The 15,758-nt window shown below is 41.5% G+C and overlaps 1 protein-coding gene across 1 annotated transcript in view; it reads right to left on the bottom strand.

Moving 5' to 3' along the window:
- Window positions 1-15,758, bottom strand: part of LOC110967435 (kazrin-like) — a 242,689-nt gene that overhangs the window by 58,083 nt on the left and 168,848 nt on the right. The window contains exon 5 of the mRNA XM_051949271.1: window positions 12,615-12,722. Within this exon, the coding sequence (XP_051805231.1) occupies window positions 12,615-12,722 (108 nt within the window). The remainder of the gene's footprint in view (window positions 1-12,614; window positions 12,723-15,758) is intronic.

The raw sequence follows: 15,758 nt of genomic DNA, 5'->3' as shown, positions 1-15,758 counted from the left end.
AATAGTAGAATTTCTCTCGTAACACTTACATGTGTGAATTGTGTACATGCAAACATATTCCAAACATTTTCGATCTATATACTGTATTTATATGAAATATGTGTAACACTCACTCTAAAATGAAGCTTCACTACAATAAACTAACATCACATGAATGTCAGAGATGCTTATTGTTAATATTTTTAAGTCTATCAGCTCCTCTGCAGAGAGTGACATTTGAGAATCCTTCAGCGCGGCATCGCTCTTTGCAAAACAATAAAGCAGCTAAAGAAAGTAATCTGTTGTCTATTGTGTCCATGCATAATGCACAAAGTGAGGAAATTGAATACTGCTTGCTTAAAGGGGCCCATGTGGGTCTGTAGCTCAGCTGACCTGCATCAGAATAAACACAGAGTCCAACAGGCACTTGTTACACGTGTGTGCATGTGAGGACACGATGATTTCCCTTCATTTTAACACACAAAGGAAGCTGAGCAGATAGCAGGAAAGGAGCTGCTGGGTTACATTATGCTACGTGATTGGAATCAAGTCATTGGTTTTCGTTGGAACTCGCTTTCCTTGTACAGTCAGAAGGCCATTTCATGCAGTGGTAACAAATACCCTTTAATGCCAGTGAAGAGGAAAGCTGTAGTTAAAGTAGCTATAAAGGACATTATGTGGCTCTGCCTAGTATCCAATGGCTTAAGATTACAATTCCTGGGATGAGATATGACTCGGCTATTTCCCCATTCTGGAGCTACAAAGTTCAGAAACAGAATGTGAGGAAATATATAATAGTGTAATTTATCATGTGAAGTTGTGGGTCGTAATGCTTTCTGGAAACAAACTGCGCAGGCAAAATTGTCTGGTGGAGTGGCTGAGAAATGACTCCGTAGCCCAGGTGATATGGGGGAAAATGTTCACTTTTTCATAAAAGCATGAAACTTGGTGCACTTGGACCACTCGGTCAGAGAAGTCATTTTATTTCCTGCCATTACAAAATTACACATTTTACACCACATCTCCTGAGGCAGAAATGATAGCGCAGAAAAGGTGACGTCCACCTTCATGTTCTGATGGTCAGTAACTAAATGATACCACGTACAACTTTATTAACTCTTCAGGTGATTAGTAAATGGTGCATTCAAAGACACTGTGAGGAGGAAATCATAGCATTTGATAACCTACGCTGGAGTTCAAAACTTCCTGTTGGTTGCAAACATGTTGTGTAGATTTTAAAAGAATAATCCTTCTACTCATTAACCCAGATAATAAAGTGACTGCAAAGAGAAGAACAATATTCAATGTGACCTTCCTAGTCTTAAAGGTGTACTTATTTTAGAGACATTTTTGCTTGCTTTGAACATTTTTTGGTTGGTGCAGTCAACAAATTTAGAGTGCAAAGATGGACTGGCTTTCTTGGGGAAGAGTTGACCACAATGTTCTCCGATCATTTCGTTGCATCCAACCCCAGCCTGCTAAAAGATGGCACATTTGTTGCCATCTCAAGTGCTTCACCTCACAAAGGTGTTGCACCACTCCACCATTATCTCATCAGATTTGCTTCATTCCTCTTCCTTTTACTGTGAACAGCTCGGGACAAAGTGGATGCCGAGATGGCTGCCAGTGCGATCCTAGAGGAGATATGTGAGCTGCTCTGGTGGAAATGACCTCCTCTGGAATGTCTGAAGGCCTCCCTTGCCATTTGATTGGCACTTCAGGTATCCCATTTTCTATCCTTGGCCCTGGTTGTGAATGCAGATACTGTGTCCCGGCCAGTTAGGGCGCAGAGCACAGGAAGGCCTTGGATTTTTTAGGACCAGGAGTCTCGGTAATCTCACAGGCAGGTACAGATCTCAGGTTTCTTGGCAGTCCCAAATGCCACCTAGAGCTGCTCAACGTCCAGCTCTGAAACAAGCACAGTGGCCACAACCACAACATCTGTGTTCATAAATAAAATATCCCGTATTTGCAGCATCTGTTCATTGCACATTCATTCATAGCATCTGTTCAGATATATTTCTTGTGAGTGAGAGAACAGAACATTGTGTCAGTAAATGGACACTAACTGTCTCGTTTGGTAGTTGACCTTTGTACAACCAGAAAGGGGACAATTTTCATCAATTGAAAGACTTCCTGAGAGAAGATGAAAACAGGGTGAAGCTTTTTAAATTGCCGAACACGAACTTTGTGGAAATGTCGCCTTCCCAACACTTTGTTTACCAGCAATTGGAGGCCACTGTGGTAAATTCTATGAAAGAAAAGCGAGTCTATCCATGAACTCTCAAGTTGTGGCAGCAAATACAAAAAAAAAAAAAACACCCAGCCTCCTTCAAGACCTGTGTCAGTGTGGAGGAAGCTGTGAAGGAGACGGTGATGAATAAGTTCAATGACAGCAATCAAACGTATCGCTAAAATAATTTTTTGGAAGTCGGTCTTTATGTTTGACACCTCTCATTAATCATTCAAATATTCTGTGTGAGTGTGTGTGTGTGTGCGTGTGTCTGTTCTTAGGTTTTCTTGACAGCTCTTTGTCTGATCTACTTCAAACTTACCAGGTGAATTGCTGGGGACACAAGGGGGTGCAGAGTGGAGTAGTGAAGTAGTTTGAAGTAGTTTAAATGAGTATTGATCCTTAATATTGAGATACTGGAGGTCACCGACTTGGCACAGCTTTTTTTTTAAGCTTTAAGGGTCATATTGAATATTGATCTACACTTTATAGTCACTCTATTGTCAGAGTTAATGAACAGAGAGATACATCTTTTAAAATGAATGCAGTAGACATGACATTATGAAGTCTAGTCTTGGTTCTTAACTACTGCGATTTAGTTGTCTTGACTCTAAAATCACCATTAACTATTCCCCGGAACAATTTGTTGTGTTGTAAATGTTATCATTGCGATTCCTGACCATCAGAACATGGGGGTAGATGTCATTTTTCTGAGTTACCATGTTTGGCTCAGGAGATATGATGGAAAACAGATAATTCTGTAATGGTGGAAAGTAAAACAGCCATAGTCAGCATTATGTGTTTTTGTGATGGCTCCACTTCTAGGACCCAAACAGTGATTTCACTTCAAATTTAGCACATCACCCGGACTATCAGAGCACTTCCCGAAACCCACAATGACCTGGTAATTTAACCGCTTCGATTTGACCATATAAAAGGAGTTCATGCTTGCAGGATGCAACGTTTTAATTAGACCGCTCACGCTCCAGACCTGTTGGGACATGCGAGCTAGAGTGTCAGGTTCCTAGGAAGTGCTCCAACTGCTGCTCAGGCTCAGACACTTATGAAGATGAAGAGCTAATCAGCGGGTCTGTCGGGTTTCATAATTAAAAGAATGTACTTGGCATGCGCTGGCTATTTACACTACATTCAGACTGCATCATCTCACACTACAGGGACCAGTGAACAACAGAACATTAGCCGTCTGCGACACACATTCCTCTGACTGCACGATGATGAGAAAATATTTTGCTGCAAACCGCGATTTAAGTGGAATTACTGATGTTGCCGTTTCTCTTTCTGCGTGTTTCTAAATCCTGGATGCCTGCAGGTGATGAGCTGAGAGAAGTATCCTTTAAGTGAAAATCGATGGAGGCAGCCTATCTCTTTCTCTCTGCAGCCAACTACACAATACCTCAGAGGACAGCGAGCACCACCTCCCACAGCCTGTCAACCTTTCATTGTTTTTTGTGAGAAAAGTAGAAATAATTAAACTCGTGTGTGTATGTTAATACACCCATAAGTGCATGGATTTGAACTTTTCCCCACTGTGGCGACTTTATGAGACCAAAATATCCTTCATCTTTTCATTCCTGTCTTCAGTGCCATCAGTGCACATGTTAATGGACACCCTCTTCTCATAAATCCCCACTTTCCTCTTTTCCCGCTCCCATGATTCTTCTCAACAGTGCCGCTTGCACTGCAAAAACCTTGAAACAACCCCGTACGAAAGATCAGCCCACAAGTCAGAAAGTGTGAACTAACGGAGAAAAAACAGCACTGAACTGTGAAAAAGACAGGATGAAAAGGCAAGAATGGTCCGAGCAGCAATTTATTATCACCTACGCTTCAAAAGAACCACGGTGTCGTGGAAGAGTAGCGTGTAACTGCAGCATGAGTCATCGCAACTTTTCACAAAAAAAGTATCACACAGAACTGATGCTGCTTGGACTTTTCATCTGCTCTGTACAAACCCACCACCCAATTAGTGAGGCCAAAGCAGGTGTTTTCCTTCTGATGTCAGAATCAAAAATGCTTTTTTTTTTTTTTTTGCTCTTTATGATTCACTGTTGGGTTCTTCTTTTCTGTCTTTTTGCCTTCAGTCAGACGGCATAATGGAAAAAGACAAGAAATGTGAGAAACAGGAGCTCAGGGATGACATGCAGCAGAGATCCGGCCTCTTAGAAGGTGAACCGAGCTGCTGAGGACGTTTTAGCCCCGAGTGGTTTGCACTGCAAACAGTCAGGTCGCCCTGCATTGGGCCTTTTAGAACACTAAGGGCAGTGTGTTAGCAAAACAAAGAGGCGACATTAGCTGCATTTCCATTACCCTTAGATATGTGCAAAATGTGAACAGCGCAATAAAACACTGGTAATGGAAACACCTGAATTTCGAAAAAGGACTAAAATATCGCTAAAAAGTTTTTACGCTCTCATGAGGTGGTTTTTCAGACGTTTCGGTATTGAAAAATATCGCAAAAGCGCAATGGAAACACTTTTTCCGCAATTATATGTCACCGGACGTGACGTACCTGGTCACATGACCACTTCTCTTGGAGTAAACATGGCGCGGCACGTGTGGACAGAAGAGGAGACCGAGACTTTTCTTGCCATTATTCTTGACAAAAACATCACTGCCATACTAGACAGCAAACAGCAGAGGAATGCAGAGTGTTAGAAGGAGATAGAAACAGGTTTTGGGCGTCCATCTTCCTGCAGTGAAATCTCGTGGGATGATATTTTACAAGAGTTACGATGCTTCTGCCCAGAACAACCTTCAATGGAAACACGTTCAAAGCGCAAATATACTTTGTCGAAATTTTAGAAATATCGCTTTTATTTTGCGAAAAACTGTAATGGAAACCCAGCTTTTGGTATGAGTGTGTTGCATGGGTGAAAAGATCAGTGAGGGAAAGCAATTTTAATTAAAGACTTACAGATACTTTACCTGAATACAGATTTTAGGCAAACTTCAAACTATTTGTTCTTTTTACTGCACTACATTTATTTTACAAACATTTCTTTGACAAACTACATGAACTCTCTTTCATAGCTGTATCATTTCAAATCCAAGTGCGTCTTAAACAGTATTGATAAACGTACATTTAAACTGAATTACTCTTGTTTGTTCAAGCATACACAGACGAAAATATCTTTGTGGTTTCCGCTAAAGTAAGACAGAGATTTCAGCGCTTCTCCCACCTCTAGACAATATGTAATACAAATAGGTTAGTCTAGTTTGAGTCACACATCTCTGAGTTTTGAAGGCTCATCAGCTGTGAAACGGCGCACCACCAGCACTCCTGTGTCAGCTAAAGCTTCCTTGCAACTCCTTTACAGTCATTTGGGGCTTTTACTTTGCTGCTCTGTCTGCTGCAGACGTGCAGTTTCATCTGAAAGTTTTCTTGGTCTTGCAGATTTTGTCTCGACTTCCACACAGTTCCCCTTAAACGTCATTTTTAAAATGACATTTCAAACAGAAACTGCAAGCTGGAAGGACTTTTATATCTTTTTATAGCCTCCGCTTGCATTGAAGATATTAATTAGCTTCATTTGCAGTCAGCTGCACCAAAAGACTCACAGAATTTATTTATCAGCTCTGCAGTTGCCATCAACTCCCATGACCTTTACTGCATTTGACTAAAGGTTGATTTTTTTGTCTGTTTCTTCATGCAACAGTAGCTGCTGGGATTGTAACAAAGAAGTTCCCACATTTTTTGTGAACCTCAATGGAAAGTCATTTCCTCTCCCATTATCTTGTCACACACCCCACCTCATTGCTCTTTTTTTTTTTTACCTCAGGCAGATCACATAGATGGGGGGATAGGTCAGAGTCAAAATGTCAACTTTAAGCTTTTGTTCCAAACGAGACCTGAAGGTATGAAACCTTATATCGCTGATCCACTGTAAGTCTAGAAGGTATTTGCCGTGATTGACTCCATCTCCTCTAAACTACTTGCTCTTCTACTTATTTTCTTCAACGACTTCTCATCCTGCACATCTTGTATTTGCTCAACCACACCGGTTCCATCCAGTCTTTCTCTTCGTTGTCAGTGATGGTATTTACTTTTGTTCTCCCTCCTTCCAACATCCATTAGTACTCATTGAAAAGGAACAACCAGCTACCAGGTGCCACTCTTCCAAACATGCCAACCTCGGCCGCCACCATCACCTGTGCTGCCAATTCGCGAAGCTGCCGGACGCCAGCCTAGATTAGCGGCCAGCGGGCCATTTTAACGGCCATTTGAATGGCAGAGAGAAGGTATTACGACTGGTGGACGGTTGTACCAGTTGGCTGTTCGCTGCGTGTCAAGCACGAATCCAAGGCGGAGTTCAGAAATGGGTCATTCCATATCATTTCAACCAGTGGTCCCCACCTGACCCTCTCAGATTTTGTATGTGTAAAATGAAAGTGCTATGGTATGAAATGCATGAAATATGAACAGCTAAAAATATCAAAAACTAAATATATTTAGTTTGAACATTAAACATAGAAGGGTTTATAGAAGCAAGTTGTGCTTGGGGTCAAAATTTAGGGAAATTTCTGTAATTTCACATGATGTCTTTTATTTTTTGATACCACCTATCCCACATGCTGATACTGACCTTTGAATCCGAAGGTCGGACAGATATTTTTGATTTTTAGCTGTTCATATTTCATGCATTACATACCATAGCACTTTCATTTTATACAGATCCAATCCTTAGATAGCCAAATTATACCACATAAAATCTCTAATGGATATGATGATTAGTTTTTGTGTAATGGGTGGCCAAATGTAGCAGTTTAGAAGTTCGTGATGGATAAAATCGCAACTTTGTCATTCTCTGTAACTTGCAATTATAAATATAAAGTAAATATTTTCACATTTCTGAGGACTATAGGTCACTGTGAAATGATTCTGAAAATTTCAGATCTCTATCTTTTGTTGTTCAGAAGTTATAGAAGTCTGAAAATGGTCGAACATTTCAAGTCTTAATTTTGGCTGCAATAATAGGGTATCCCCTACCTACTTCAAATGGCCATAACTTTGAAACTAATGACAATAAAGCATTCAAATTTTGGATTTTCCCCATCATATATAATGTACTAAATGTATGTAAAAACTTAGCAAAATCTGAGAGGGCCAGGTGGGAAGTTTTCTTAAAATTGGTTGATTTGATACGGAATGACCCAAATAGAAAACACACCTCTGATATCACCTTGGCACAATCCTGCATGTAGGTGGAAATCCAGAATCTAACGAGCTGCAGGTGGAAGACTGCTAAAGACATAGACAGAAAAATACCAGAAAAAGGCCAAACATGGGGAAGTAACTTCCACATGCTGGGCTGGATGTTGGTCCCAGTGTGAGCTGGGGTAGAGCTGAGGATGAAGCAGATAGAGATGATGGATGGACTGCAAAACATGCATTTAATCAGGGCATTGCTTAGCCAGCATTAAAGTATTCTTCAGGTGACCTCAAGTTTATTTCTGCTCAGAGGTGCTATTTTTTGGTCACTTTCAGCTTGTGACCAGAACTTCAGATTGTAAACAAGATAAGTAGATTAAAAAGGGGGGAAAAAACACGCATACTGCCTCTTGCTGTTGCTCTTTTCCTCCATATTTGCAGCACAGTTTTAGTTTTAAAGGTGCTTGTCACCACTGAAGTTGGTAGATTAGTGTGTAGAAGTTAGTGACATCTAGTGGTGAGCTGGCTGCCACTTTAACATCAGAGCACTAAGGGTCCTCTCTAAAGCCAGTGGTTGCTTTGTTCGTCGTTTACACAATGATCTATATACTCTTCGGTGATTATACACTAATGTAAACAAAATTATCAATACTATATTTCATTTCTGCAGACAGATCCCACCTAAATCCCACACACTAGGCCTTTTAAGTCAATAAATTGGAAACCTAAAAAGGTATTAAGGACACCGATGTCTTGCTAAGCTGTTACGCAGCGGTTAATGAATTTGCCGCATCTGCTTTATTAGCTAAATAAATAGCTACTGTATGTGTGCTGCTATACATCAGACACACTCAGGCATGCAGCGAGCACAAAGCTTATCAGCCGTTACAGTAATTAAACGCTCGGTGCTGTTTTGTCCTTTGCTGTTGTCCTGCTTCAGTAAATTTTGCATCGTCCTGTAGTGTGTTTGCATGATGCACCTTTACGTAGTCTTGTACAAATCTGTATATTCTCATGTAATTCTGTGTTGCACCTGGAAAATGTCTAATTTCAGCCTGCAGTGCACCAGATGAATAAGGCTGCAATGACAATAAAGGTACTACAAGCTGAATGAAAACACGGAGTGAGTGTTTTATGGATGTGTACATAGTTTCATACCTGGATTTCTGGGATTAAAAGTCTAGAGTATACAAAAAAACCTTGTTTAAAAAACTGAATCAGTGGAACAGCACATCTGAAGATCTAAATTTAGACAATAATGTGTTTAATGTAACAACTTTAAAGGCTAATTTATGAAGATAAACTTCAGTGGTGTAACCTGCTTCTGAATGGAATCTGTGGGATTAAAAGCAAAGAAGGAAACAGCAGCAGCATGTGCACAAGGCTCAGAAGAAGGAAGTTCGAGTCTCTCTGATTTCTTTCTTAATTTGTTGGTTTGTTCCAGAGCACTCACACTGTCACACTCCCACATGCAATTTTTAGAAACAAATAATGGTTCCTTTGAAGACTACTTAAATAAAGCCTTTCAGCGCAGACAATTATAATCTAGAGCCATTGAAATGTAACTTTGTGACTTCGTGACCTTTGAGTTCCACTTTTCAGCACTTAATGAAGCAGTCAGAACGTAACAAAGACTGGAGACAATCGGATCTCTTCCCTGCTCCCTGTGCAAGTTTCAACCTCTCAATAGCATTAAATGGGAAAACCAGAAGACTCAAACGCACACAGACCAGTCCTTCGTCTATGGATGTTGCAGCATATTTTACGAGATTTCATAAGATCGCATTTCTGTGGATCCACAGCAACGCTCCGTATATGTCTAGAATGATTATGTCTAATGTGTCACGCTTGCTTTTTCTTTCTTTTGTCATATGAGCAGTCTGGCAGTATAATGCCAAAACTCTGCAGGTTTTCTTTTTATCACAAAGTGGCCATGACCTTGTAACCACGACATATCTAATATAACAATACTGGTGTGCCCAGTTCCTGCATTCAAGTATAAAGCAAGTCTAACTATACCAATCCTTTCCAAGCATTTCTGAGCAGCTATTTCTGATGTGTGCAAATTATAGCACAGAGGCCTGGATATTGTTGCTAAAGGCAATTTAGCTGCCACTCTCTCTGTGGCTATAAGAGGTCTTTGATGGGGGCAGGTGTTTTGGAAAGTGTCAGCACATGAGAAAAATCTGAGGTTCTCAGCAGAGACCACTCTGCACATTCACCCACACATACATCTCCACACTCTCACCAACTTTACTGTCCTTTTGTTCGTTTCTGTCTCTCCCCTCGCCTCTCCTCTGCATGATTTTTCTCTCATTAATCAGAATACATATGCAGGCAACAACGTGCCCTGATACAATCTTTCACCTTGTCCTCATCCTCCCGGTGCTCTTCAGCTCTCTCTCCCTCCTGTTCCTGCCTCCCGGTCTCGCACTCCTAAGCCTATTTCGTCTGAAAGCCCTGTTTGACTTCTTGCGCTGACCTTCCTACTTAAAGTTGTGCAGACGCCAAGCCTCGCCCGGCTAGTGACATCATTGCCACACTTAATGTGCAGAAGCAGCACCTGTCTCCGTAATGATCCAGTGCCGGCTGCTTACGTTTGTTTCCCCTCTCCTTCCCTGTCTCTCTCTTACTGCAGAACTGAGATGAATTTGCTGATAACACAGCCCCTCAGTTCCCTGTTCTCATTCTGATGAAACTTGTAGTGATATACGTGGCCTTGGCCACTGCAGGGGTTGTGTGTGTGTGTTTCCCTGAGTCTGCACATTCACAGCACCCAGGAAGCAACTATGGAGCTAATGCACCAGCTGCTTCATGCTGCAGAGTGTGTACATATGCACAGACAAATGTGTAATTTAGAAAATGTGCATCAACTGGTCCAGATAACTAACTCATCAAGTACAATGCCTGCTCTGCTGGATTCCAAATGCAACATTTCTAAACAGCCATCATACAGCGATCAGCCACAACATTAAAACCACCTGCCTGGCATCCCTCCTCATACGATACAAAACCTCAGTACTGTTGGGGCATGGAGATATTAAAGGCGAATATTTGCGTCCTGTGGATCGGGCTTGTTTTAACAAATCCCTACAGATGTTTGATCTGATTGGGATCGAGGGAATTCGGAGGCCAAGTCAGCGCCTTGGGCTCTTTGTTGTTATTGTTGCAGTTTTTGTGGTGTGCCGGGTGCATTGTCCTGTTGGAAAAGCAATGTTTAGGTGGGTGGTGACATGAAAGTAACATGTAAATGAATACCAGAACCCAAAGTTTCCCAGCAGAGCATTGACTTGTAATAAAATGATCACTGTTGTTCACTTAAACTGTCAGTGGCTTTAACGCTGTGGCTGTTCAACACTAAAAACAACAGTCAGATGAATGCAGTGGGGTATAAAGTGCAATATTTGAGTCTGTGTAGGCAATGTTAACAGAGACTGAGGCCAGAAAATGGAAATACCAAAGTCAGCTAAAAGTACAAGCACCTCAAAATTGTACTTAAGCACAGTTCTTAGCTATGTTCCACGACTGGAAACCAGTACAGACAGATTTTAAACAGATGTATTGACACTGCACAAAAAAAAAAATCCTCTACCTTTAGACAAAATCCAACATTAGCATTCAGCCAACTCCTAGCATGTCTTGCTACTGGTTTAATCAGAACATGTCTGAGGTCGGGTGAAAAGACAGCAAGACAGTTAATATGACATTACAAGCCTCATTGCATCCAGTGTGTTTCACTTCTCAGGTTTAATAAATGTGTTCAGGGTGTGCATTGAGATTTCTGAATTCATTTCCTATCATGTAACACTATTAAACCCCAATGTTGCCTTGAAAGTGGTGAAATGCTAATGTTAGCTCCAAAGCTAGCTAATGGATTATTGAATATGTTTTTAAATTAAAATATGGTCCGATATTCCTCCAGATACTCACTATCTTTTCTCCTTTCCATTGCTGATTATGAAAGGCGTGACCTATGTTTATATGAGTTACAGTCTGGACCACAGCCATACAGCATTATCTTTTTGATGTCAGCATTTGACCTGCTCACCCTCAGCAAGCCATCAAAGGAAAATTGCCATCGTGTGAATACGGTAAAGGACTGTTTGTGAACAATGTTGGGACCATCACGGCATCGACAGACGCTAATAAGAGAGAAGAGAGTACTGGCAGCCAAACAGACACCTAAGCAGGACACTCTAATGAGGAAGGGCCCCCTGAGGCCTGCCTGGGTGACATTAGAGATCCGTACTGGAGCTGGCAGCGTCAGAGGACACACTATTCAAGAGACACTTTTGTTCTGGTGCCATCGTTAGCATCTTTGATCCTCTCTACAAGATTTCCAAGTCCTTGAAAGAAGCTTTTGTCATTAAAAGCAGTGGAACATGGAAACAGAATACAGACAGACTGCTTTAAGTGTGTTTGCCCGGAGAGCCGATGACGCTAATGTGAGACACGGCTGACCACCCAGTCGGATAAGAGTCGTGGGCGTAAATAGTCTTTAAAGTTTATTGGCTGCTTTTTGGGATGGTTCTTAGGGAAACAAGTGACTGAACACCCACCAGAAGTCAAGAGTGTAATAACATTTTAGCAAAGTGCTTATCATGAAGTTGTATTTACCAGCACATTTAGCAGTTTACTTAAACATAACAATGAGTTCAGCATGTTGACTTAGCTTCCAAATTTCCTCAAATTTATTCCAATCGAGCAACTGTGGGATGCGGTGGAAAAACAAGTCGGATCCACAGAGGCCACACAGCAAAGCTTGCAGGACGGGATAGATGTTGTTGCCCGATATTACAGGACACATTCAGAGATCTCTGGGCCTTGACCTGTCCGAGCTGCTTTGGCAGCACAAGTTGGAGCTACACAGTGTTAGGAAGGCAGTTTTCCTCTTGCAGCTGATCGATGCATACCTAGAACAGCCTGGGACACTCATTAGCTATAGTGGTAGTGGATGCACATTGCTCCAGTGAAAGGTGCAAACAGCAACTGCTCACCCCAAAAGAAACCTCGGTGTAACCTTGGTGAATGCACTTTAGATCTATTTCAGATTCTTGTGGACAGTAAAACATAGATTTTCAGGTGCAAATATGTGTGTGTGCAATATAGCCATATGTTTTCACAGTCTTGGATGCATATCACTGCAACATCCTCCGAAACCTTGACTATCAAAGCGGTGCTGCCCATACAGAAACAACAAGCCGCGGTTCTACAGAACGAATCGAGTCTTACCTTTGTCCAACGATGCATCAGGAGAGTTGAAGTCCATGAGACTGCTGATTTCAGTCTTGTATGGGAGGTCAGTGGCCGGCGGTTTCTGCCTCGCATGAGGAGAGGGATCTGGAAGAAGAGCAAGAAACAACCCGGGTTAAGAAAGAAAACCAGACGTATGGCAGAAAGATAAAAATACATAATAAGAAGATCATTTTTATGAATATATCCCACTCTGATTACTTTTACATTTGTTCAGGTATGAGAAAAAGACTGCAAAGTGCAACTGGAGCTGCCAGGTGTATTGATTATCACTGACAGAGGAAGACGGTGTCTGCACAAATTGCATGGATTAGTGATAGATCAAGTTCTCAACAGTTAAAGTTTTTCTTTATGCTCAGAAACATATTGCAGGTTGCAAACTAAATGTGTGCAGGAACTGGAATGATTAATGCAGCACACCACAACAATCAACTCCACAAAATCCCTCTCAGTACACACATAATGAACTTTTACTCCTCACTCCTTAAACTCTGCAGAGCTACCATTCATCAACACAGCTACTGTCTCTGGGGAGAAGCCTGAACGTACGGCTGTAGCAAAAGCATACGAGCTTTAAACACATGCAGGCGCACAAACACAGACGGCGCTTTGAGAGACTGCTGCATACTCACATAAATATTAGCATTTTTATGACTCGAGTGTGATTTGATTCCTGGTGAGGTTCAGTGGTTTCTAATATAGTTTTTGGTTCCCACCAGTGGCACGCAGTGAATGCATATTGAATGCATTGCTCCAGGTCAGCTCCCATAAAACTGTTTGCTAAAATGACTTTGTCACTTCAACATGCGCAGTCAACTTCTGCCGGCCTCCCAATCCAGCACAGAGATGCATGAAAAGTTTTATTCCAAAGTAACACTCCAAGACTAATGACTGCCACTTTCAGAAGAACAGTGGCGGCTTTCCAATCTAAAAAAAATACGGCAACTTCTGATATTCTGCTTTGCTTGCACGCAGTGAAATTCACATTGCAGCCAACTACATCTTCACTCTTCAAGCCGTGCTCCCTTCTGACCTTTCCCTCCTCTTCTTCTTCCTCCTGCAATCAGGCCACCACCCACACATTAAGACGCTGTTACTGGTTGAATTATTTGCAGTAATTGAGCACAGATGTGTCTGGGAGCTCAAATTTTAGCGGCGGTGCTGTCATTACGGCCAGATTAGTCATCATGCTTGGTTACAAATAACAGCCTGGCTCCCTGTCCCCACCTAAGGTGATTGGTAAAAAGCACATGAGGGCTGCTTCTGAAAACTGTACGTAGCTCTTTGCCACCTTCCAAACATGTAATTTTGTCAAACTTGCCCACGGTAAAGCACTTGGCACCACGAACGCAGCTGTCAGTTCTTTGAATAATATGAAAAAAATGCACAGCACGCGCCTACATCTGCGAGGTTTGAGCTGCTGCTACCAGTAGCATCGCAAAAATGTTTTATCCTCCCTGCATCGTGCCTTTGACAGGTCCTTGGCGGCATTTAGAAACTCAAGGGGAAGGGGATGGTGGATAAAAATGCCAAGAAAGAGGTAAACCATGATGACTGCTTGGTGAGGATGGAGAGGAAACGTTAGCATGCAGGAAAAGTTGCAGAATGAGTGCAGGTGTGAATATGCATTTTTGTTCTGTTGAAGCTAAAATATTAACAAAAATCATGGTTTATTACTAAACTCTGCAAGTTTTCATTCACTCATAAAACACTCAACTGGCTACTAGCAGTGCAATCAAAACAACGGGCATGTTTTTCGACTTTGCAGCCCTCCTTTGTGATTCAGGCTTTTAACACACTGAAATTACACAAAACATTGCAGATAGAAGAAGAAGCACAGTGACTGGATGAGAATTTAGTCAGGAGAAAGAATAGGCAGGCTGCTGTTTTTATTTGTTCAGTCTTGGCAAAGCTAAAATCACATTTTTTTTTTAGCCAAATGGATTTATCAAGGAGGTAGCTGTAATGCTTTCTCGGTCAGTGTTCGTGCCCCTGAATCAATGTCCTTTTGTAATCCCTGAATATGAGGAGTCTAGTGAGGTCTAAGTGCCTCATATTGATATTTTCAGTCTTTAGCTCAGCTCACTAAAGTCAAAATCACTCTATGTCAGGGGCTAATAATACAGAAGATTTGTAGAAACACTGAAAAATATCACCCTTTTGTTGCCGTGGCTCCTTTCATTCGCTACCTGCTACGCTGCACCTTGAAGGAGAGCGAAGCCTTCCATAAACCTTTACTTGACGCTCGCTGTGTAAATCATGTTTGGGATGATCTATTAAGGATTTGAGATAAGAGCATCATTTCCTCTCTTTGCTTCCAGCTTCTCTCTGTTCTTTCCTCATTTCCTCGCAGGCCAGCAGGAATATTATCTGACAAAGACACAGTGGGCTCACCAATCATCTCCCTGCAAGTGTGGATATCTGCTACACCTACTTAAGGCGTACAGGCCGCTTTTAGTTAGCATAAAATCAGAGTACGTGCACGTCTGCAGAACCTAAAACAATGCATACATTATATATGATCATTAAACGAAGCTGGGCTAATGTGCAATGATCGTCTGTCTTTTGTCGACTTCATTTTAATTCCCGAGAGCTGAATTTGAGTAAACCACATCAGAATTCAGTTCCTTTCTCATTTTTAATCTACAAAGAAAAACATGAGGCTTCTGAAAAATGATTGAACATTTGCATCACTTTTGAATAAGCTCTGCTTCTTCCTCACTCTAAGTCACATTTAGGGCTTGTGTTTGCAGAAAGGATGATATATATATACACACATAACAGCAGGGAAGAGGTGCCAATGATACTGCAAAATATAACTTCCATGAGAAAGCAGGCACATTTTGACCTCTCTTTTTGTAACGTTGAAAATTTATGACACTGTATGACTTGGTTCCAATTTTTCCCACCATCAAACTTCCTCAACTCACTGTACCAACAATAAACAGTTTATCTTATTATCAAGCTCACAGCTGAGGGAAAACGTAGCTCTGCTGTCATTTAATAAATAATGATTTGGCCCTGAGACTAAGACAACTGTTGTACTCCTCGTGGCTTTGTAATGATGTAATTATCTGAATCACTATCCTGGTCTGGTTGCACCGAAAGCAATTAGATTAACAA

The sequence above is a fragment of the Acanthochromis polyacanthus genome, chromosome 6 (genome assembly GCF_021347895.1).
Source record: "Acanthochromis polyacanthus isolate Apoly-LR-REF ecotype Palm Island chromosome 6, KAUST_Apoly_ChrSc, whole genome shotgun sequence".
Lineage (NCBI taxonomy): Eukaryota > Metazoa > Chordata > Actinopteri > Pomacentridae > Acanthochromis > Acanthochromis polyacanthus.
The sequence above is the reverse complement of the archived record's forward strand: the minus strand, read 5'-3'. Positions and strand labels throughout refer to the sequence as shown.